The sequence below is a fragment of the Mus musculus genome, chromosome 1, assembly GCF_000001635.26.
Source record: "Mus musculus strain C57BL/6J chromosome 1, GRCm38.p6 C57BL/6J".
NCBI classification, from domain to species: domain Eukaryota; kingdom Metazoa; phylum Chordata; class Mammalia; order Rodentia; family Muridae; genus Mus; species Mus musculus.
The window spans coordinates 170,502,111-170,527,682 of record NC_000067.6 but is presented as its reverse complement, the minus strand read 5'-3'; the positions used below and the strand labels follow the sequence as shown (position 1 = coordinate 170,527,682).

At 45.8% G+C, this 25,572-nt stretch overlaps 1 protein-coding gene across 2 annotated transcripts in view; it reads left to right on the top strand.

Moving 5' to 3' along the window:
* Nos1ap (nitric oxide synthase 1 (neuronal) adaptor protein) overlaps positions 1-25,572 on the top strand; it is a 274,383-nt gene that overhangs the window by 62,167 nt on the left and 186,644 nt on the right. For both annotated transcript variants that reach the window (NR_154593.1, NM_001109985.2), the window contains exon 2: positions 12,997-13,068. Coding sequence is in view for 1 of the 2 variants with exons in the window: in NM_001109985.2 (NP_001103455.1) it covers positions 12,997-13,068 (72 nt within the window). In the remaining variant the exon portion in view is untranslated. The remainder of the gene's footprint in view (positions 1-12,996; positions 13,069-25,572) is intronic.

Here is a 25,572-nt window from a genome sequence, read left to right as displayed (position 1 = left end):
CTGGACTGGTTCAACCTTCTAGAGTCGGACACTGGGTAGTTTATTTTAGACATATCTAAGTACACTACTGTTTTAGCAAAAAAAAAATGCTGGTAACAATGATCTCAATCCTGTGTGAACAATAAAGCTTAAGGCATGATAACATGGAAACTTTTGCAAAGTACATGTGACCTCTACTGTGAAGATGGGTCTTATAACTTAAGGATCTAGGATCTGCTGTGGTCTCTGGCTTCGAGAGTGTAGAAGTCACCAAGCTCTATAGTCCATGGGACGTCGTCCCCCTAAGGATGGGTCCTGTTGACTGTGAAGCGGTGCTCAAGATGAGGGTCTAGTGAGGAAGAGTCTCAGATAAGCATAACGGATGGGGGATTTGAGTGTGGCCTGGCCCCATAAGTAGCACAGGCCACCAGGCTATAAATTTCACCACTCTCAGCTTTCTGGATGGAAAACAGTTATACACAGCCATTCTGTGTGTTCACAGTCCTGGTTTTTCTCCTGCTTATCCGTGAACATGGGGACCTTGGTCCTTCTCCATCACTCTTCTCCACCCACCCCACCCCCCTTTAAAAATTTTTATAGCTGTTCAGATTGTCTCTGTGGGTTGGTTGGTTTGAATAAAGGTGATACGATCTTTGTGTACAGGTTTTTATGTGGCTATATGTCTTCATATACTTATATGATATATGGATTTTTATATGAGTTGAAATACTGGCTCATACATTAACATCTGAGCTGTGGATGAGGAGTCCAGTACCACAGTCTTGTGAATTCTGTTTTTCTCTTTAAAAAATTTAGAGTGTCTTAAGAAGAGGTTTTAATATAGACAGGCATTAAGGGGAACGAGAGATAGAAATGTTAACAAAGCACTTAAGGACCATAGCATGTGTCCTACAGTGGAGGTGTGGAGCAAGAGAGGAGGAGGGTGGGGGCGGGGAGAGAGAGAGAGAGAGAGAGAGAGAAAGAGAGAGAGAGAGAGAGAGAGAGAGAGAGAGAGAGAACCACAGTGTGAGGGCGACGATTCTTCCATTTTATTGCGTGCATCTCGATGATCCAACTCAGGTCATCAGACTTGGCAACAGGTGTCTGTACCTGCTGAGCAATCTTGCTGGCCTACAATTTCTCGATGTCTTGAATTCTGTTAAAACAGTGTTTTTCACTTCAGCTAAGTCTAATTTGTTTTTTTCTTTTGTCTTTTGTTCGTTGATGTATCTAAGCAACCATTCACTTAGATTCTGTATTCGTCTAAGGATTTTATATTAAATACATGGCACATTTTGAGTTGGGTTTTGTATATGGTTTGAGATAGGGATCCCACTTCTTCCTCTTGCGTGTAGCTATTCAGTGCTCCTAATCCCCACGTAGAAGACCGTTCCTTCATAGATGACTTGTCTTGGCTCTCCTGTCAAAAGATGTGGTGACATAAGCTGGAAATTGCAGGATCTAAAAGACAGAAATGTTCTAGCTAGGATCACTGTTGCTAAGTGAAGCACCATGACCAAAAGCAACGTGAGGAGGAAAAGTGGCTTACACTTCCACATCATTGTTCCTCACTGAAGGACGTCAGGACAGGAACTCAAACGGGGCAGATACCTGGAGGCAGGAGCTGATGCAGAGGCCCTGGGGGAGCTTACTGGCTTGCTCATCATGGCCTGCTCAGCCTGTTCTCTTATAGAACTCAGGACTACCATCGCAGGGGTGGCCCTACCACACTTAGCTGGGTCCTCTCATAACAGTCACTAAGAAAATGCCTTACAGATTTATAGAGACATTTTCTCAGTTAAGGCTCCTTCCTCACCCATGACACTAGCATGTGTTAAGTTGATATAGAACTGTGAGTACAATGAGGGTCAGGAATTTAAGGACAGCCTGAGTTGCATGGTGAGAAGGCAAACACATGTATATCTAGCTGACCATGACCATGAGGACTTGTTTCTGGACTCTTTTATTCTATTGGTCTAAGTGTCAGGCTGTGTGCCAGTGTTGTACCGTGTTGATTGTCACAGTCAAATAAGGTTCGAATTCCCCTGAGTTCCTTTCTCAAGATTGTTTTTATTCTAGGTTCCTTATATTTACAATTTTACTTACAATTTTAGAGTTGGCTGGCTAATTTTGCTGGAAAGACTAGTGAGATTTTAATAGGGATTACACAACAGACCCACCTGGAAAGTATCTCGTCTCCATGGTTTAAGTCTGAATCATGAGCACAGGATGTCTTCCTATTGATTTATGTCTTCTGCAGTGATATTCTCTGTTATACTTTGTAATTTTCAGTCCATGAATCTTTGAAAGAGTTAGTCCTGAATATTTTTTCTTTTTTTGATAGTGTAGCAGATGTAACTGTATCCTGTATTTCATTTTGAAACCCCTCGCTGGTTCTGTACTTTCCTTTTGGTGGATTCTTAGGGTTTCTGCATAGGAAATTATTACCTGTGAGTGCAGAGCACTTGCTTTTTATTTCCCTGTCTGGGTGCTTTTCATTTCTTTTCTTTCTGTATTTACCTGAGTGATGCCTCCAGTCCTGTGTTCAATAGAAGTGATGAGCATGGATATCCTTGGTTTGTTCCATAATCACCTTGTAGCCCAGGCTGGCCCAACCCATGACCCTCCTGCCTGTGCTTCTGAGTGCCTGGGTTACAGGTTTAACGACCACACCTGGCACTCTTCTACTCCTTCCCCTTTACACACACACACACACACACACACACACACACACACACACACACACACACACACACACAGTCACACACACACAGTCACACTCAGTCTCACACACACACAGTCACACACACACATACTCACACATAGTCACACACACAGTCACACACACACAGTCACACACAGTCACACACACACATATATACACATATATATAATACATGTATATATACATATATATACAAATATAATTTTTTCCTAAATAGAAAGATGTTTAATCTTTCACATTACATATAGTGTGGGGTTTTCATAAATGCCCTTTATTAGGCTGAAGAATTTCCTTTCTATTTACAGTTTAAAGAGTTTTTTTTTAATCATGAAAGTATATTATTGGATTTTATCAAATTCATTTTCTTTGTGTTCTGAGAGTGGCACATGATCCTTAGTCCTTTCTTCCATGGAGATGGTATTTCACATTTATTGATTTTCGTATGTCAAACAAACTTTTTCTTCTTGGCATAAGCACTTCTTGATAATTGTATCTGATCCTCATTATATGTTGCTGGATTAGTCTTGGAGGTAGTTACTTTCTTGAGGATTTGGGACGGTATTGCTAAAGGTAGGCATGTCATTTGGATGGGGGGAGGGGCGGGAAGGAAGGAGCAGAAAACTCTTGAAAGTCAGCTTCAGAGACTCAACGAGGTATAGCAGCAGTGCAGGCTGCTTCTCACCAGGTCATCATTGCCTAGCCTTATACAGGGAAGGGGATAATTAGTGGTTCCTCTCTTCCCAAGGAAGCACGTTGAGTTCTTAACTTAGGGCAGTGCATAATAAACCTTCAGGAGACTTCTAATCAAGAGAGCTGAAAACAGAGAGAGCGCTGATGTCTGCGTGGTATTACCTGCTGGTCATCTGGGGATGTTGCTCACATGTAGGGGTTCATTTAGCACCAAGGCTGACGATGATGGGTCGTCACATACTGTGGACCCCACATCCTCAACCTTGAACAACTCAGGAAGGAGGCAAGGTGCTTGCCTCTAGCTGAACCCATCCTGGGAGCCGTGTCACACTTGGTCACTCTCTGAGCAGGAGGGCTAGTGAGTCAGGGCATTTGTCATTTGTCTGTGGGGTCTGGCCCCTGGTGATGCTATCTGCCTGTATCCTTCACCTGGTTCCCTGTTGACGCTCTGTGATTCCGTGAAGTCTTCGCCCCTCAGCTCACTTCTGGCATTTTGGATCACGTTGCCCTTTGCTCTCATTAGTCTCTGTTAAGTCAGAGGAGGATTGTTAGAAAGACACAGACTATGTTTCCTCTTGGTGGTCTCGTTTGTGCACAGAGCAAGAACACAGTAATGTAAAAACAACCTCTCCAAGCCAGACCCAACATCGGCATAGAGAAGAAACTTGGACATCCAGTACTATCTCGAGCTGTGGAGCAATTGGCAATTGTTAGCTACTGTTAGCATGCACGTGCACACACACTAACACACAGGAGTGAGCGCATGCACACCAAAGCCTTGTATAAACCAAGTAAGCGTTCTCTTGTTAGTTTCCACATTTAGCAGTTATTGTCTAATTTGTTTCAGGGACAGGTCTGGCATATGGGTAGGATACCTATAGGTAAAGCAGAGGCTTAGAAACTTGAAAACCTTAGACTTTAGTTGACAACAAAGTTGGTATTAACCAAAGCTAAAGATCTTGACTCTTACTTGCAGAAGAGGAGCTCATTCGCAGTGCCATCCTGGAGCCTCCCCATTGCTCCCTTCCTACAGGTCCATGTTCCACTCTAATAGAGAGATTATCTCTCCCCTCCCTCAGTGACAGAGCTCCATATTCCTTGCTGAGCATCTTAGCTCCACCTCAAAGTGTTTCGATGGAGCCAGATGAGGACCCTTTGTCCTTGTGCCTTCTACCTCAGCGCTTGGCAGTTTTTCACTGGGTTTGACCTCGCTAGTATTTGTCTGCTAGTATTTGAAAGTCCTCATCCAGCTTAATTTGCATCTAATTTGAATCAGACCTTAATGGGGCACTGGGCCTGTTCTTTCTGATGGCTTTTATTTCCTGTTGGGATACGGAGTAGGTGAGGTAACCCACACTGCTTTCTGATTCTGCCACTCACAAACAATGTTTCTATTCGAGACACAATTTCCTCCTGTGTGAAAATGAAGGGTTGGATCAAATGCTGTTTCAGGCTACTTAAGCTTTTGACCCAGCTCCATGTCACTGTCGTAGCGTTGCTGGGTCAGGTCTGCATTCCTGGTTGACTAATTGTTTTACAGATGTTTAAGTTTTGTGCAGCTTTCGTCAATGCTTCTCCCCATACCTTGAACTTTCTTCTCTTTCCTGTTGAACAAGTATGAACCCTAGGTGGGCAGGCAGATCTCTGGACAGGTGCCCAGGATGCTACCCTAGCCTTTGCCCCACACCTGCCTTTGTGACAAGATCCAGGGATGTTAACTGCCACACTGAGGCTTCCGTTCAAGGGCTGAAAATCCAGAGCGGTCTTTGTCTTACAGCTTTTACCTGTCAAGTCCTCTTAAACAACAGTCAGGCCGCCATGTCTAAGAATTTGCTAATGGTGACTAAGAGAGAGACAGCCCTTTGATGGTTCTGCCCTGCCTCTGCCCTTTTTGAGAATTGAATAGTATGAGCCTAAAGACAGATCAGCACAGGTTGTTTTGTTTTGTTTTTTGCACCCAGGCCTTGCATGTTGGGGATTGAAAAGGAATCTGCTACGATCTCTGGCATATTCATTGGTCCCACTGTTGGACTACTGATTGGTAGTGACCATCACAATAGACAGCCTTCAAATACTTGCTTTAGGGATGGGGGTAGCAGAAAGATAAGTGCTTCAATCTTCTTTGAGTAGAAATAAATATGTGATGTACAGCTGCATTTGAAGTTTTTCCGAGTGTGTGTGTGTGTGTGTGTGTGCATTTGTGTATGCCTCTGTGTGTACACATGTGTGTATGCCTGTGCCATGTGTACGTGTGTGTACATATATACCTGTGTGCAAGGGAGGGCTGGAGAGGACTGGGCACTGAGGCTTTGCCTTGACTGTAGCTGAAAGGAAGGACCTATGGCATATGCCCCACCTCTCCCCAGGTCCCCTGCACCTGAGTACCCAAGGACCAAGCTGAAGGCCTCAGAAGTGGGACTGAGAGTCAGGGTGCAGCACTGTTTTCCTCTTTCCTCCCCTCCCCCAGAGCAGTTACTAGAAGGTCACTCCCTTACTGCCTGTGCTCTGGAATCTGGGCTGCTCTGGGCCTCTGCAGTTCATGCTGCTTTGTTCCCTGCTAAATGAGGCGAGAACTGTAGCCCAGGTCACATTGGTAATCCGGCACAGCAGGACACTCAGCTGTGTGCAGAACAGTCCTGCAGGGCAGGAAGGTCTTTCCCTCTGGAGCAGAGCCACTGGCCTGCAGAGTGTGTCCTTGGCGGGGCTCTAGACTCCTATGGGCTCCATTTCTCCTACACCGATCCAGTGGGGTTTTTCTTGTTGTTATTGGGTTTTATTTTTAGTTTATTTATTTATTTTCACTGTTGGACAGTGGGTGGGGCAAGAGTCTCACTCTAGTTTAGGCTGGCCTAGCTCACTGGGTACCAAAGGCTGGCCTGGAAGTCACAATAATATTCCTGTCTCGGCCTCCTAAGTGTTGGGACTAACAAGTGTGTGTCACTATGCCCTGACCAAGGGATGCTGAATCTTCCTTTTCCAGACCCTGTTCCAAGAGCTGGGGTACAGAATAAGAGCAGAAGCCCCATAGGGGCTCATATTATTGTGGAGGAAAGTAACCGTGTGATCCAGATAGAGCTTTTCTTGCAGACCAAGCAGACTGTGGGGAAGGATATGAACAGGGCAACAAAAGGAGTAGCATTAGCTGGAGTCAGGGTGGTGAGCTTTCATTTGCACTGGCAGGATGGCCCTACTGAGTGTGTGACACTTTCCTTTGTCAGTAACCTTGGTGTGACTCCCACAACTCCCTGTGATTCTCCTCATCTGGAGGGTAGCAGGATGGGAATTAGATCACAAAAGTCACTGAGATGGAGACGTTCCCACTGGTGAGTTCTAGCCACATGCAGGTTGTCACAGGGCTTTATGCTCATGTGTATTGGAGAGGGGGCAGGGTGTGGCCAGGAGACCCAGAGGGATGTGAGGAGGTGGGCAGTGCACAGGATAGACAGCAGACTTGGTTTGGGGTCCTCAGAGAAAGAACAGGGAAGAGTACAGTGGGGTCCTACACGGGAAGCTGGAGGCTTGGAAGAGATCTGGTACCTTCTCTGTTACTCGGCACCTCCTCTAGAGCTCTGTTCTCTTTAAAGGGAAGGGGTTGTTAAGACATCTCATAGCACATGCTGGGGTAGAGACTGGGTTGCGCAGTTTCTGAGAGAAGAGAGGGACGAATGCAGCCGCACTAGGAACCTTTATGTTTGCCCTGTTAACGGGGCTGTGCCCTTCTGATGGGGAGCATGACCATACTTGTGCTGGCCAACCAGTGGGTTTTTTATCAGATGCATGCTGGAAGATTCTGCTGTCTTTCTGAATGTGGTTTTCTCATTCCTCAAAAGAGTTGACTTGGTTGCTCATTAATCCTAACTCTGTTTCCCTGAGGGCAACTATCCAGCCGGCTCACCATCCTTTCCGAATGGTGTGGTCAGACCAGAACCCATGTGTCCCTGAGCGTACTTCCTCTCCAGAGCTGGAGACCTGCCAGTCTCAGGCTGGTTCAAATTATTCTAAACATTCAAATTATTACTATTTTAATTAGTAGTCTTTACTTTTAAAGTTCTATGTTAGGTTCACACAGTAAAAAATTCATTATTAGAGCAGAGAGTCCCCATAACCCCTCTTTTTAACAAAGGTGTTAACATACAGTTGACTAGTGTGAGTGCCTGTTAACAACTTTAGCTTATGTTATACTCTCCTCTCGACGCTGTACATTCTGTGTGGTTATGTATTTATTTACTTATTTATACTTGCTGAGAGTTTATGTTGTTGCCTATACGAGGCGTGGTCTGATACCTGCTTGTCCAGCCATATCAGAAGCAGAATTATATGCAGTGTTCTCCTTTGATTGGATGTCTACCTTGTCTCTGGAGACACCTGACATGAGCTTGGTAAACAGAGGGACCCTCCCTCCCCTAGAGGAGGGTAGTGGCAGACATCACAGGGTGTGTGGGTGGCGAGTGTTACATGGGTGGCTATGCCAAGCTGTTCTGTCTTTCTGCCATTTGCATTATCATCGGTAACACGCTGGGAGACACTGCAGTTCAGATTGGTACCGTCTCCAGGAGTTAATCTCCAGAAAAATACACTGGAAGCAACATCATGGCAGTATTTCATGAGACGGTCATGTAGTACCTGGGCTAAAGTTGCCCAGAACTTTACAAAAAAAGGCTTTGAGGTTCTTTGGTAATCTTATATGCAGTTAATTCCTGCTTGTCTGAAACATGAAGCCACAAATAAAATGTCTGTCTGTCTGTCTGTCTGTCTGACTCTGGTTATCATGATTACAGTTTACATCTTCCTGAAGACTTTCCCTTTTCAATGTCTCTGAGACAGAACCTCATTCTACAGACTTGGCTGGCCTCACACTCATGGGAACTCTCCCACCCCAGCTTCCTAGGTGCTGAGATGACAAATGGTAGTGACCGAACCTGACTTTTCTTTTTTTAAAGTTCTTTTCTTTTTCTTCGGGAGTCTGTGGGTTTTTTTTTTTCACTTTAGACACTGATGAGAAAGTTGTAAGCTGTGGTATTTTTAACCTCCTTTCTTTGTGTCCTCCCTCAGCTCTGTGTCCTGTGTGGTATTGCACTGTAGGGATTCCTGGAAGGAGGACACAGAAACGCTGTAGATCTGTAGAAGGCTGAGTGATTTAAAACCCCACCAGCAGTGGGTTTAATGTATCGCCATCCTTTGATAAACTGGAATTGCGTGTGGTACTTAGGGGTATCTGGCTTTGGTTTGTCCCAAGCACCTGGATAACAGCCATGAATATTATAAAGCCATGATAGGATGAAGCAGGTGACCCTGAGATGCAGAACAGTGAGGTCAGTGTTAGAATTCCAGGCAGACACCAGGGTAAGGCCTTTCCTCTTGTCTCTTCTTCAAGCAGAGATTCTCCCATAAGGACTTAGGGCAAGTATGCATTCATTCCTGTGAGACTGCAGTCAGTCAATTGAGGTTTGAACATCTTCTCTGTGCCTTGACCTATGGTAGGTATGGTCAACCCATGGATACATGTATTTAATTCTGTGTGGATGCTACATAAGAGAGTTGTAGGGGTTACGGAGTCTTGGTGTAAGAGTCCACCTTCCTTAGAAGTCAGCAGTGGAAAGGCAGAGATTCAGTAGAAATAGGCAGAGAGAGAAAGAGAGGAGAGAGAGAGGGAGGGAGGGAGGAGTGCCTTGTGTGAAGGGAGGAGCACATACAGAGGAGGTAAGGTATATGTGAGGGACTCTGAGTGATGGGAGAGTCCTCTGCTGTAGGTGAGGCTGGACCACATACAACCATGTTGAGGCTGCTGTTTGCCATCTCAGAGCAGATGGAAGCAGGCAGGAATGTTCTTAAAGATTTTTTTTTAAAGTGTCAATTTCATATGTATGAGTATCTTGCTTGTATGTGTATCTGTGTGCCTTGTGCATGCCTAGTACCCATAGAAGCCAGAAGAGGGCACCAGATTCTCTGGAACTGGAATTGTAGATGGTTATGAGCCATCCCGTGGGTGCTGGAAATCAAACCTGGGTCCTTTGAAGAAGTAGCCACTGCTCTTAACTGCTGAGCCATCTCTTTCCTCAAGACAAGAATGAACAAGTCTTAGTTACTCATAAGTTGTGATTATTTGGGGGAGAAGGCCTTCAAGGAGAAAGCCTGAGTTCCAGGATTGAGTGATTAGGGACTGATACCAGGGTGAGGAGGATGAGGGGGATGAGGGGGGTGAGGGGGATGAGGGGGATGAGGGGGATGAGGGGGACTAATGAGAGGGATAAAGGGAATGAGAGAGATGATAAAGGGAATAAAGGTGATGAGAGGGATAAGGAGGATAAAGGGAATGAGGAGGATGAGGGGGATGAGGGGGGTGAGAGGGAGATGAGGTGGGTAAGGGGAGGGATGTGATACGGGGAGTTGAAGGAAAGGAAACAAGTTGCCATTTTGGAAATTATTCTTTTAATTTCTAGGTATTGAATAAGCCCCTTTCATTGTCCTTGGGTCCCTTGGACCCCAGGATCCTGCAGAGGATGCAGATAAAGGGAAAGACATTTCTAGTTGATAACTCCCCCACCGAAAGACTTTGACTGGAGAAAGGGAGCTGGCCTTGCCTGATTCCAGTAGGAAGTGAGAGCAGCCACCACCTCTGCAGTTTGTTAGCTCAGCTGGGATTAAGTCTAGCCTGGAACCACCTTTCTTGTCTAGAATGGAGGCTCCTGGCTTAGTTCAGTTGGTTATAAAAACTTGTGAACTTGACCACCAAAAAAGAGCAATCATCAAGGATGACCTGACCGACCGGCAAGTGGGAGTGATTGTAGACCGTTTCACGGCTTGCTCGAGATAGAAGCCTTAGCTGTGTGTGTGTGTGGGGGGTGGTAGTGGTTAGGTCAGGTACAGAGATGATTGCTTGCCCGCTTGGCTGTGGTAGAAATGGAGGTGATTTCAGTGATCACACCCTCGGCTTTGGCCCAAGGAGCTGGCTTTCTGCTCTCGCTGCTTCCTGGGCATCCTGGCTCTCATTTTGATTCATGTTTGTTAGCGTGGAAGCTGAACTTTTGTCTGGGAGATGGAGACCTGAGTCCTCCTTTGCCTACACCCTCCTACTCGCTGCAGTTGACCCTAAGGTGCAGTAGGATGGAGCTGGGTTAGCTCCTGCAGACTCATTTTCCGGAAGGCAGACTTGTGAGTTTTCTTTACAGGGAAGGGAGTGGGGGAAGAAGGGAACGTAGGTGTGTGGTGTGAGTGTGGTGAGTGTTTTAGTGGGTGTGCACTGTGAGTGGGTGTGTGTATGTGTTTGAGGTATGTCAGCACACACACACACACACACACACACACACACACAGGTTTAGGTGCAAGTGCGAGTGCATATAGGTGTGTGCAGAGTGCACATACCAGCTTGGGTGGGGGCCTGGTGGAGGGAGGCAGGCTCTTGTAGGGCAAGGATGGGCCTAGGAATAGGGGCCCTCTTATATGTAGACTGCCCGCCCCGCCCCATCATTTCCTAATTGTTTCAGTCTAACTGCATCCTTCCCCAGGATGGAGAGGTGGGCTGCGGTATAGCCAGAGAACGGTCCCCTTTGGGTGTTTGTGTTCAGGCTCTGTGGTTAGCATTCTCTTCTGGACTGGCAGCGATTCCTCTTCCGTGTACCTCCTCTTCCCGCTCCGGCTCCTCTACAATAGTGACCTTGTTCAGTCCCGAGGCCTTGGACTTCACATGGTTGCAGGAGGATCTGAGCCCCAGAAGGTTTGTGTTTCTGAGTCCAGCGGGTTCAGGGAAGAGCAGCACGGAACACGCAAAGGGATCCCAGAAACTCCCTCTGGGCTGGAGGGCCTTTGAAGTTGGGTAATCATGAATGGCGCCTTGCCATCTCTGGCTGCTCAGGTCACTGACCTATTATTGTTGACCTTGAATCCCCAGCAGAGTCCACTGGGGAGAATTACTAACCATAGAGAAACCTAGGGGCTTTGTTGCCTCAGCAAGGTTCAAGGTCCTTGGTCAATAAGCCCATGTATTTGGGTGGGTTCCCCAAGGGGCCGGACTATAGTGTACCCGTGGTTTACCAGCCAACTCATCTGCTGCTGGGAACTTCATTCTTCAGTGTGTCAACACATGCTCTTGGTCAATACTAGGGGAAATCCATTTGCTCCCAGTGCCATTTGTGAAATTCTTCTGACTGGAGCCAGTCCTTAGCTCCAAATTTTGGGAAAAACTTTCTTTTCCCGTAACCATAGGGGCTATCTTTCAAACATGACTGTCCTATTTCTGTTGAGTCAACCTTTGCTTAGGTACGTATCAAGCTGTTTAGAGCTAACTCCTTGGCTAACTCTTGGACAAGTAGGTGAGGTGATTTAGGGAAGCGAAGGGATATGGTTTGAAGGGTCTGTCAGGAAAGAAGGCCTGATGTTCAATTTGATCACCTGCCTGCACGGACTTAGATACCTGGGTTGTATTTAAATTCCTGAATAATACAGCCTCCCCCCCCCTTAGAACTAATTGTCTGAATTTATGCCCATTGGTAAGCAAAGACAGAGACTGGTACTAATCAGTTGAGAGTGAGGGCTTGATTCTTTTGTTTGCTTATTTTTGCATTATTGAATAGTCTTTAGCAAGGAAATACATGTTAAACATTAACCTTAATGCAATCTGGTTTAGTGGACAACTTCAAAGTATAATCAGGGCAGGTGTGGTGGTGCACACCTGTAATCCCGGACACTCAGGAGGCTGAGACAGGGGAACAGGTGATTTTGAGGTCAGTCTCAATTAGATGGTGAACCTGTCTCAAAAAGCAATAAAAAGTCCAATTGAGTACTTTTTTTATAAAGCTAATATTAGTCCATTCTTTCTCCAGTCAGGAACTTAACAAAATGTTGGTGGTCTACAATATGTCTAGAAATAACTCAATAAAATTCCAGTAATTAAAAAAGAGTAGCCAGATGTGGTGCTTCAGGCTGCACAGTCACAGCACTTGGGAGTCTGAGGCAGGAGGCGTGCTGTGAATTCAATTACCAGCCTGAGCTACAGAGTGAGTTCCAGGCCAGCCTGGGTTTAAGAGTGGGGGCTTGTAAAACTACAAACAAATCCAAAACAGAACAAACAAAACAAAACAAAACAAAAATCCCAGACAATAACACCAAAAGTGTCTATTTTTCTCTTAGTGCATTTATTTTTGGCAAACACTTTTATTATAAGAGTTTCTTTCCCTCTCCCTGTCCCCTCTCCCTCTCCCGGTCCCCTCCCCCCCCCCCCCCCCGTGTGTGTATAATTTATTTGCTCTTACAGATGAAGAAATTGAAAGGGGAAAAAGAAAACTGCTCTTACCATGTCCTATAGGCAGGGTCAGAACTCTACAAGGAGCCTTTCTGATTCAGACGTCTTCTTACCCAAACACAGGGCTTTGCTACATTAGGAGCAAGATGAAAATGGAAGCAGCCATTTCTGGTTAGCTGCCTACTTATTATTAAAATCTAGAAACAATTTCAAAAGCAGATGATAGCCCTTGGGATTGTAATTTCCTCCTCTGTAAAATGGGAAGAGAAACCATGTGGCCTCAAAGTTTTTGCACCCTTGACATTCTGTGACTAGGGACATTGCCTCCCCGCCATCTCATTTTCTCTTTGCTTCTTTTCTACAGTACGTGGGAAGCCTGGATGTGCCCAGACCCAACAGCAGGGTTGAGATCGTGGCTGCCATGCGCAGAATCCGGGTGAGTGGTCAGAGGTGGGGCTGTGTGCGGATCCATCCGTAACTCAAGTTTCCTTGCTGTGGGCCTGTTCGCCAGAGCCGAGAGAGGCAGAATGGATGGCTTTCCCATTCCAGCCCCAGAGCCCATATTCCTGTATCGTTGGGGAAACTATTGTGAACTAGGGCCAAAGGTTGCGGCTGAATAGCAGCATTCTCCCTCATCCGTGTCCTGCAGCGCTTCCAACTGAGACGCATGCGCTGAGGTTGGCTAGTAAAGGAGACTGGCAAATGTTGAGCAAAAGTTTAGCAAGCATCTAGTAATTGATCAAAACATTTTAAAAGGGTAATTTGTTGTGTTAAAAGGGTAATTTATTGTGGTACAGGATAGAGGATTTTACGACTGGATATGAGATTCCAACAAAATTTCCTTGGTCAGCTGTTTGAGGCTTCGGGATGGGTAAGCTTTGCGCACTCATTCCCCTTCCCCTCCCTGCGACCCTGGAAGAGTTTGGTATGTGTGGCAACCTACTGCCGTCTGACACTGGTCCCTGGAGCAGGGATCGTGAAGGAACTCGGTCGGGAGCTCTGAACCGGAACCGAACTGTGCATTTATGTGGAGGTGGGCTTGGGATTGCTCAGGTGTGTGGCTTCTTCTTGTGTCACGGAGGGAGTGTAACCACGTTTGCTGTTAGCTTTCTGCGTCCCTCATTGATACTTCCGGCCTTTGAGCCTTTTCGTCTTTACCACGTTGACTTTACTGAGACTGTTCTAGATAACAGTCCCTGGAAATAAGGAGATTTGAAGGACTTTCATGAGAGTAATTCCGCTGAGTAGTCACAGCATTAGAGGATCATGCCATGTCATTTTCTAGACTAGCGTGAAGCTCAAAGAAATATTGAGGAGTGCTGGAGGCCCAGGAGTGTGTGACCTGAGTCCGTTCTATCACTTCCTCTTGGTCTCAAGGAAAAGCTGCACATTTTACTCCCCGTTTGGCCGGCTGGGGCTCGGTACTTCTGGGCCGCTTTACTCTCCCTTTTGCCCTCCTGCATGGATAGAAGAAGCAGAGGCCTTGCGTTGTGCTCCCTGCTGTGATAGAAAGACTGGGACTGGAGCTACCCACACTCGGTGTCCACCAAAGTTCTCTGTTACTCACGTTTGACTGATGGGGCAGAGAATGGCTGTTGCTGATATTACCATCATCCTGAAAGCATTATCTTTACCAATAGTAATAGTTGCTTCCATGCTGGATGCTTTTTTTAGATGTTTTGATATTGAATAGGTTTTATTATTATTTATAGCTACTTTAGATGAGGTGAGGATATTGGCATTATATTTCATGGGTGAGACCTGGAACCTGAAGCAGTCTAAGTATTTCAGGTCAGGTTACTGTTGACCGGCAGCTTGCGGGGGGGGGGGGGGGGGGAGGGTGTCATACCCAGCTGTGCTGTGGCCCCTGGTGTCCTGTGGAGGGGTCGTTGGAATGCTGATTGTGATTCTTGACCTTAATTGGGTGGAACCAAAGGACTGAGACATGGCACCTTCCCAGAAAGGGGGAACTTAAAATGGGCAGAGGCATGGGAAAACATTATCTGGAAGCTGGGGCGGACCAGACAGGGTATGGCACCAGTTGGTCTTGGGATCTGCAGGAATCTGAGCCTGGAATGTGGCAGGCTCCTCTCCCCTCATTACCTGTGAGCTGTGCCAGCTTCTTCCTACAGCCCCCTCTGTGGAAGCTGCTTCCAGCACTTAATGAGCAGCTCATTACATTAGAGGGAGAAATTAATTGGTCAGAAAGTTGTTTGGGCTGGCTGTCCAGTGGCTTGTGTGGACTGGCTGCCATTAGTAGCAAGCGCTCTGATTGTGTGTCTTTTCCCCCCCCCCCCGCCCCCCATGCCCCACAATTCACTGCTAGGTCCAGGCTGCTATTTTCTTCTTTCTCTTTGCCTTTCAAAAGCTGTTTGGGCTGTAATTACAGCTGTCAAGAACTAGGGCATGGGATTTCTGTGTAAAGGACTACAGCTGACACTGTCCCTTTATGTTGAATGGTGCCAGGCTAATACTGGATAGGACACTGCAGATTTTGGTTGCTGGGTGCTCTGCTGGGCTTAGAAGCCCCAGACCCCAGGGCTTGGCCAGAGCAGTAGGTAGTCCTGAGAGCAGCTATTGATAAGGACCACAGAGGCTTACAGGTGAGATGTGAGTGTCTTGCCAAGGCCGGCCTGCCTGCCTGCCTTCCTTCCTTCCTTCCTTCCTTCCTTCCTTCCTTCCTTCCTTCCTTCCTTCCTTCTTTTCTTGCTTCCTGAGATAGAGTCTCACTATATAGCCTAGTCTAACCTTGAATTTGAGATCTCTTTGCCCTGTGCTGTGGTACAGGTGTGGGTCACCATGCCCATCATTGCTAACCTCTGTAGCTTTCATCTTCTGGTCCTCTCTGGAGAGCTGTGTTGTGGTGTGGCAGTAAAGATTCCTATGTTTCCTAAAGGATGCATGCAGGGAGTGAAGGGCTCTGCTCGACCCCGAACTCAGTGCTCTTAGTACTTGGGGCTCTGGTTGGAGGATGCATTCTTGCTCATCTCCAGCCCCATGCCCCAGTGTGGACTTGGTTAAATTTACACTCCATCTTCAGCTGGAATGCTTCCTCTGCCCTCCCTTCCTCTTCATTTGGTTTCCCACCTTCTCCACATATTCTTTTTTGAACTTATGATGTCCGTCTTAGATACTCTTTATTTTTCTCTTTTTAATCTGTTTCTAAGAAGTGGATTGTAACTGTGCATAGCATTAGGTTTTCCTTTTTAAAGGCAGACAGTTCAGTAGTTCCGTGTATCCTTACTGTTGCATCTAGGATCTCCAGTCTTTTTTTTTTCCCCTTTGTGTAAAACTGAAACTCTGTATCAATTAAATACAATCCCCTCTTCCTTGATTCCCTAGGAGTCTGTCTTCCTACCTTCTGTTTCTGTGATGATTGTGACCACGTTACAATGTCATGAGAATGGGATGATGCAGTATTTGTCCCCTTGTACTGACATGTCTTCCTAGTCCATCTGTGTTGTATAGTGGCAGTATTTCCCTCCTTTCTATTACTTGTGTTATTTTGTATGGACAGACCACATCTTTATGTATTCATCTACTGATGGTCACTTGTTTCTATCTTTTAGCTGTTGTGAATAGTTCCGTGAGAACATGGATGTGCAAATGTCTCTTTCAGAACTTTCTTTGATTTTTTTTCTTGTTTATATACTCAGAAAAGGGATTTCTGGATCGTAATGGTAGGTTAAATATTTGAGCTGGCATCTCATTAGGGTATCTAGTCTGGTCTTGAACTTGTGACCATAAATGATCCTCCTTGCCTCAGCTTCCTGAGTACCTGGGACCGTAGGCATGCCACTGTGCCTGGCAGTAGCTGGGTTCTTTGAGGAACTTCCAACACCCTTTTCATAGTGGTTTCATTTTGCATCCCACCAACAATGCACAGCAATACATACTCTGTACATCATTAGTAAAGTGAAAAGAAGCCAAGGAAGTGTGAGTGCAACTGGGAGATTAAACCCAATTTATGGGAGACAGGAAAGGCTTTGTACAGAGAGATAAGCCAGTGATGACAGGTGCCACAGCTGGATGGCTTCTAAGATATGGCTGTCACAGCTCTGAGAGGTCTGGTCCTGGAGGAAGGTACCACATCCTGTCACAAACATCTTTGAATCTTCAGTGTCTAATATGAGACCCAACTACCCCGTGTCCTTTGTTCCCAGATACCAACACCAGTCCCTGCTGCTTCACTGTAGTCTCCTTGGGAAGGGCATTCTGGATAGTCAAGAGGACTCTCAACAAGGAGTAATGAGAGTTGGGCTTGAGTCTTCCCCTTGACTTAATGTGTGACCTTGGCAAAGCAGCTGACGGCTGTTAATCTCAGCTTCCTCATTTATAAAAGACAGCATGCTACTTCTCATCCTGTCTCTCTAGTGCTGTTGTCAGATCTGGGATGGTGCGTGAAAAAATGCTTTATAAACCATAAAGGGCTATTTATATTCATTGCTATCATTTTTTTATACCTTTCCTCTGGGTTTCAGAGCATTTCATACATGCAGATAAATACCCTGAGACTTCTAGCTGCTTTGAACAGCCAGCTGCTGTATCTAGCTGCTTTTATCAGTTAGTCTCTTTAGTGAACACATTCCTTCCTTGGGGAAGCCATCTTGCATGGCTCATCTTGTCCTCTTATGCTCCTGCCACGACATCCCCATCACTGGTGGCATAAGAATGACTGTATTTCTAGTGTCCACCATGTGACCCCCACTTCCCATTGACCTCTTTGACTAGGGGTTGGGCACATTCTAGTCTACACTGCAAACTGCTTCCAAAATGGTGCAGAGTAGAATCAAGATTGCTACATAGCATGCTTTGATTTCTCTAGTGTGGCCGCACAGGAGGGGTAGGTAGTCAGTAGATTGGCAACCAGGAACTGGCCATGTCCACCTCCTCCTCCAGCAGCTACCATTTTTGCCAGTTTCCCTGAGAATTTTTCTTAAGGAAAACCAAAGGATGAGAAAATCTGAAAGGCCCTGGGTGTTTTTTCAGGAGGGCTTACATTGGATGCATTCTTGGTAGCTTATCATGGGCTGGTGGCTTTGTGGAGCTGATGACTGGAGCCATGGGTCCTGTCTGCATGCCCCTTTTCCCCATGGCAGAGGGCTTCTACTGTGGCCTTTTATCACCTTGGACCTTTCTCCTGAGTAGCTTGCCTTGGTCAACAGTGGACTCTTTTCTTATTATGTTTTCCTCTTTTTGTCGGAGTCTGCAAGTACCACCTCTGCTCTGTTAGCTTGGCCATGCCACTTCCCAGGATGTACGAACCAGGCACAATGCAACTGCTTAAAATAACTCTAACTTCTCATCCTATAGTTCTGGGGAATCAAGAGCCTGAAATGGGGAGCCACCAAGGCACTGTTAAGCCTGCTTTCTGCTTTTCTGCTGGAAGCCCTAGAGAACAGTCTGTTTCTTGCTCTTCTAGCATCCTTGTAAGTGGAACCAACCCAAGGTCCACTGAGCACATTCTATGAAGCATGCATACATAGACACGAGCATCTGTGAAGGTGACCCAGAATGCCATTATAAACGGACAACACGATGAGATATTCTTTCTTTATCATTGTTATTAATCTAATTGCATGGTTTTCGAATTCAAACTTTTCACATCGCGACACCGTGTCACATGTCACGAGGTTGGATATGCCCAGAGGTTGCCCATGATTTTGGCAAGTGCCTCCTGTCTGTCTTCAGGGCCAGCAGGGCTGCCACTGTGACCTCTGCTTCCCATCACTGCATGGCGTCACATTCTGTAGCCTCACTGATAGAAACCTTTGTGATCCGCTCTCTCTCATCCATTTTCTCCCAAGACTCCCACAATATTTCCCCGTCAAGATTCATCCTCTCATCTAAAGTGTCATGTGATATATATATATATATATATATGATATTCTGTCATGTGATATGGCACCTTTAAAGGCTTGAGGGGGCATTATTGTGCCTATCCCAGTGGATTAGAGGCACCAGGCTCTAGCAGGGATTGGGAAGGTCCTTCCACTTATGGAAAGTTTCGAGTACAAGATGAGGCCGAACTAAAGTCAGATTGTGTTTCTTCTGCGTGGGATCAGGGGACTTTGGACAAGGTTCTTAACGTGTCAGTCAATGTTTGATCATGAGTAAAATTGATATGATACATTTTCTGTAGCTAGATTTTACCAGATAATAAGTGAATGCATACACAACACAAACAGATGTGCCTGACACGTGGCCTGTGTACCCAAATGATAGTTGCAGGCTGCAGCTACAGTTCAGTGGTAGACTTTACTAGTACGCACAAGGATATGGACCCTAGACCACAAAAACAAAACAGCAACAGCAAAATGCCCTGTCACTTGTATATCTGTAATTCCAGTGTTTAGAAGGCAAAGATGGGGATCACTAAGTTTGGGGTTGGCCTGCTCTACTTATTGAGTTGCAGATGAACCAGGTCTACCTAGTGATACTGTGTCTCCACGAACAAATAACACACACACACACATACACAAAGCAAAACCTCCTAAAAATACCAACACCACCCCAACAAAACCCCCAAAAGCGTCCTTTCTAACAACGTCCATTGAGAGCAGTGATAAGCAGCCGATAACCCTTAGCTTTTATTAAAGATATGAATTTATTTGCTCTGAGACCCGTTGATTTTTTTAAACCAGTTTGTAGATTAATGTTTCTCAGAGTAGGATCTCTTGAAATATCAGGTTATCTTCATTTAGTGAGGTATTTGAGAGTTCTCTGTAAGACTTTTCAAAAACTGTGTTTTCGTTTGATCCTAATGTGAACAAAGTAAACTAAGCTCATCGTCCACGCTGGTACAGCTCGTTAGCTTTTAGCCATCACTACTGAGAGTGCCTGTTGTGTCCTCCAGAGTGGGCAGTCTATGCCTCCTCACTGTTTATGCTCTACAGGAGAGCAGGATGTCTCTTCATGTGTATGGGATGAATTCTCTTAAGGCAAATTGGTCTGTGCATCCTTTGCAGAAGTAGGAGCTAGGAATTAAGACTTCTGTAGAGTCTAGACAGAAGGAAGTAACCCGGAGTGGAGCTAGCACCTGCGTGGTATGCAGGCTGCATGGAGGACTGGCAACAGACATGCTCCTGGCATCTCCATTTGGGTTGCTTGCAGAAAGAGTTTGGCTTTGCTGCTTTTAGTATCTTTTCTGACTTGTTGGTACCTGTGCTGGGTACAAAATATGAGGCCAGTGATGGGCCATAGGAATGACAGTACAAAGACCCAGCTAGGACTTAGCTATCAACCATTGACAATACAGAGCCACCTTCACACACTGCACCCCAGCACTGACTGTGGTCCTGGTGGTGGACGTTCTGAGTATCACTACTGATTCTGCTTGGGCTGGGCACCGGAGAGCTCGGATAACATATCCACTGTGTATTCACAGAGAGGTGATTTCAGTGTGAAGTCTGACTTGTTTGAATTTATTGGTTATATAATATAACTTGTGTTTAAATTATAAATCTATATAAGGCCTGTATGCATAAGCAGTTTATATCTAGATGTATGTTTTACATATTTAAATGATATTATAATTTGCCAATACTTTTTTGGGTAATGACTTTATTGAGATATACCTCATATACTATATAATTTATACATCATACACTATACAATTTTAGCATTGGGATTTAGTATATATCCATATACATCATTATGCAAACGTCATTATAGAACTTACTTCCTCCCCAAAGGAAACTCTGGATTTTTAAAGTTTTTGCAGCGTTGGGGATCAAACTCAGGACCTCCAGCATGCTAGTCAGTGCTCTACCACAGGACCACATACTTCTAGCTAACTTTGTGCTTCTACCCTCTCATCTCCCAATGTCCCCGAGGCTCCCAGCCACAAGTATCCTCCACCAGTTCACTTCCAACCTGAATGGATTTGCCTGTCTTGGACATTAGCTATTGACGGTCTCATAAAATATGTGGACCTTCGTGTCTGGCTTCTTTTAGTGTTTGCACAGTTAACCTGTGCTTTTTTTATGCACCAACACTTCATGTCCTTTTATTATTGGCTAATATTCCATATCATACTTCTAGTATATGAGACATGAACTGGTCAAACACTGGATGTTTGCCTTTTTGTTTTTCTTCAAAAGGGAACTTGGTTTTGTTTAAACTTAAGAAAACACTTAATGTGTTCTCAGCAGTGTTTAGTGGGGGTTTTGTCTTCCTTTTAAGCAAAGGACGCAAATCAGAATTCGCAGGTGGGCTTGGGCGATCGTTCTCATCAACATGAAGATTGGTGCACTGAGAGCTGGTCTTGATTTTTTCCCTCTCACTCTCTGTGGGGAGAAAGTATTGACTTCTGAGCCAACATTATTTTAGGTTCTGGAAACAGAGTCTGAAAGGCAATGTCCCTGCTCAGTGGAAGCTTACGTTCTGATGGTGAGAAAGAATAGGAGAGGCTAGAAATACAGAGTCACGAATAAATTCTCTGCAGACCGCTAAATTAGGACATGAGACCAGGGAGAGCCGGAGGTTGCCCGAGCACTGTTTTTCTACAGCTTGCTGGGGAAGACTTCTTGGTTGTATTGAAGTGAGTCTTTAAATATGTGAGTATGCAGAGGGAGTGAGCCATATGGCTCTCTGCAGGAAGAGTGTTTCACACAGAGGGAACAGTAAGTACAGGGCTTGAGAAAGAAGCTGGGATGGGCTTTCTAGGTTCAGAAAGCAGCCCGAAGGAAAGCCTGAATGGTGATGTATTTACCTGAGGAGGGATGGCAGGCTATTTGTAGGAATTTTTCCTGCAGGTCGCATCTCAAGAGAATCCAGGTCACTAAGAGGCTTCTGAGTACCTAGACTACACACGACTGACACACACATCTATCCTTAAATTCGAACCAGAGTGAAAAGTTCCTCAGTTCCGTTCTGTCCCAAAGAAGAGGGATTCAGGAATGATCTCTGCCTCCCTTTTTGAGATTGGGTCTCACTACGTAGCCCTGACTGTCCTGGAACTTACTATGTAAACCTAGCTCCCAGAGCTCTGCCTGCTGCTGCCGCTGACTCCTGAAGGCTGGGATTAATGATGTGAGCCACTACACTCTGTTCAAAATGATTTAAAAAAAATGAGCAGAGATAATTCATTAGCTTCCAGAGTTTGTTGTTAAAGCAAAGCACACAGTTGCTTTTTAAATAAGAGTCCTGGCTCTCTTACAGCAGTACATACCTAAGAGTAAACAGTGATGTCTTTGAGTTTCCACAGGAACGTCAGAACGCATCCCGCAACGGTCCAGTTTCTTATAATGATTCTCTTGCTTTAGGCGGCTATTTGATGATGTTGCCGTTCACCACCAAGCCTGGCTATTGGGTATCCTTTAAACAAAGTTTGTTCTCTTGTAAGAAAAGGAAATGCTGAAAGTCTGTTGCAGCCTTTGGGGACCTTTTGTTCATCTTTCTGGCATTGGCCACAGGTGACATTGGACATCCTCACTTTAATGTCTTCTTTGGCTTTAAAGACATATTCATATGTAAATGGATTTTCATTTTAACCATTTGCAATGTGGGTTTAAACTCAGTGGGTTTAAATAAACCACAATGTTTTGTTTCCCTCACCACTGTCAATATCTGAAGCCTTTTATGATCTCTGTCATAAACTGTGCTCATTCATCAGTAACTTCATCCCAGCCCTGGAACGCTGGCCTGTCTCCTGTCTCTTGAATTTATCTACTCTACAGACCTCACACCAGTGAAATCTTATACCATATTTGTCACCTCTTCCTATTTATTCCACTGGCCAGGGGTGTCTGTGTCATGGTAAGCATTATCAGTTCACACCAGTGCCGAGCTGAAAAGTGAGCCAGGCTCTGACAGCCCAGGCTGGTCTCCTGTGACTTTCTGTACTTAGCATATGACACAGGTTTTGATATATGACCAGAGTTCTCCTGGGATCATAGACACCATATAGGATAAAGATGCAGTACTACGTAATGAGACAGCTTTGGTTCCACAGTAAGGACAGCTTCCAAGAGGCACACTTCTCTGACTTGTGTGGAGAGGTCTCTCTGTGGCCTCTGTTGTCTTCACAGTTGCTTAGGTGGGTTTTCATATCTACTGTGATTTGATCCTAGTTTCCAATAACCCAGTAAGGAATGGGTATTACTGAGCTTTTTACAGAGAAGGGTTATATTAGTGACACCACTGCTTCATGTTCCTGTCCTTATGCAGCCTCAACAGACCAGGGTCTAGATTGCACTCTGTCATGTTGCTGTGTCTGGCCACCCGCAGACAGCACTTCAAAAGTATCAATCCATTCAAAAGTGGATGTGAGTGTGAGATCACCCCACTTTATAGATGTGTAAGCTAAGGCAGAGAAAGGTTAAACAGCTTGCTCTAGCCTAGAGCTGGTGAGTGGGGAGTCTAGGATTCTCTGCAAAGTCTGAGCTTGGCGCTGCTTTGATTGGGAACTGAGACTTGGAGTCTGGCTCAGAGATCCTACAAGAGCAGGCCGATTGTCCTCATTTTCCAAGTGTCTAGCCAGACAGTATCATCTGTGTTCCTGATTGTGTCTGTCTTCCATCTGGGAACACTGCCAGGCAGTGCATAGCACTAGATGTAAGGAAGGGCCATTATTTGATTTTTATAAACTTCGTTTTAGAGCTTGAGATTCATATATTCTGTGTGGCACTCCCACCCCGCTTTGTGTTCCAAAGCCACCTTGAATTTGGTGTGTCAAAAACCTGGATTTGTCATTTCTGCAGATGTTTCGCCTCTTTGCTTTTTGCTTTCCCTTGGATTTTTATGGATGCCAGTTTACGCCAGTGAAAGTCATGTTACCCAGCCACTGTACGCTTCAAACCTCAGGGTCACTTTAGACTCCTTTCTCTAGATTTTGCCCGAGCTACCCATGCCAAATTGCCTTCTAAACAAATATTTCTCAAATATGTGGATCCCTGGTGACCTCTCCAAGTAGAGGGAGCCCTGTCATTTATTGCACAGCAGCCTGTAGCGGTCGGGGTGTAGCTCAGTGGTAGAGTGGTAGTGTATGCTTTGTGGAGGTCCCTGTGTCCCTGTGCATTAGGCTAGCTTCCCTTCATCCTTTCCTTTGGAGACAGCTTGTCTCTCTAAAGGCAGCCCTGTTGGTTTTGTCCTGTGTACAGCTCTTTATGATGCTTTGCCATCTCTAGATTGGACCCTGAGCTCCTAGCAAGGTGTATAGGCTTTTGCAAGTAATGCAGGCATGCCCCAGCATAGGTCAGGAGCATCTTCCTATCAGCTAGCTCTCCATCCTTCCTTCTACCTGGCAGGCACCTCTTTCTCTGGATGGCTGAAGCTCATCTCCTTAAGACCCAGTCCAGCTTCTGCTGCTTCTCCATGAGCCCAGTTTCAGTGTCCCCCCCTTTTTTCCCTACAAGTTTCTTTTGACACCTACAAAATAGCTTTTCTGTCTTCTGTGTCCCCACCACACTCTGTAGAGACCTGTGGCTCTCCCCAGCTATCTTGTAAATAGTTTCTGTTTGTAAGAATTCACTGAGAGACCTCATAGAGGGCCGTAGCTGGACAGAGTGAACAGGAGTTGGCAGCACAAACTCTTTGTTCAGGGTCCTAACGAGGAGCTCGGTCCCTGTCTGGTGGTTTTCCCTGCTTGCCTCTGTTGTCCCGGCAGGGCTAGATTGAAAGCCTGCAGAGCAGAGACCTGCTGACCCAGGGTGCACTGTATAGCCCCCAGCCCCTGGGTATTCAGTCAGCATCAAAAAGACTGGGTAGCTGCTGCCCCTCACACTCTCTGGGCTGCATGAGACCTGCTTCCCTGGAGAGGCCTTTTAACCACTCGATGGTTGGCTGTGGGAGTGACAAATGGCTTCTCTACATCCCTCTCAACCCTGTTGTCTCCAGTGGCAGTCGTCCTGTTAATGTGTTGTTAGTGTTCTGTGAGCAGCGTGCCCTGCCTCCTTCCCCTCTAGATAGACCTCCCGATGAGAAGATCTGGCACCTGCTTTGTTAGGCTTCCCCCAGGGCTGATTCAGGAGGTGAGCCCACACCTGCCTTTGGCCTCCTGAAAACAGTCATTGAGGGAGCTTGGCCTCCTGTCTCCTCACCCCCAAGCCCCTTAACTGCCTTGCTGAGCCCCAGGGCCTGGATCGCAGGGAGGGCTGGCAGTGGGCCAGGGAGTCAATGGTTTGGGTCCTGGCTTATTCAAGATGCACATCGTGAGCAGGATACTGCAGGTGGCTGAGAGCTGAGGAAGGTCCAGCATGCCTCATTTTCTATTCCTTGAGAAAAGCAGGCTCGGCCTCCTAGTGCAACCCTACCACCCCAGGCCGCTGTCCGTCCTTGCCTGCCTTCCATTGCACACCTCCCCCAATGTGTCAGCCTCTCCCAGAAAGAGGGACTCCTCGGTAGCTCAGATACAGATTACTGACATGTATCCTTGTCACTTGTCACTTTGTCCTTTCAGCCTTGTTCTGTCCCTTGTAGAGCCAAGTGGATCTTTGTTTATTCTGGCCCAAGAGGAGCTGGGTGTGAAGGCAGTCGACTAATGCAGGGTATATATGAGTTGTGAATATTTTTAAGTGTGGTCTTTATATAGCCCCAGAATTGTAGAGATAGGAACCAGAAAGCCATTTCACAGAACAATCAGGAAACAGCAGGAGTAGGGGGTGGATTTCTTTTAATGTATCTGTCTATTTATGTATGTTTATATGTGTATTATGTTTGTATGTAGTATATATGTATGTGTATATCAATCATCTATCAATCTATTATCTATATGTCTGCCTGTCTATGTGTCTACCCATCTATTATCTACCATCCATTTATCTGTCTGTCTGTTTGTCTATGTGGCTATCTCAGAATCTTACTTTTGTAGAGTAGGCTAGCCCAGCACTTTCACAGTCTTCTTGCCCCATCCTCTTGTGTAGTGGAATTACAAGGCACAAGCCATGTCTGACCCTTGGCATGGCCTCCTTTCTTTCAGGTGACATGCTGAGCCATATCA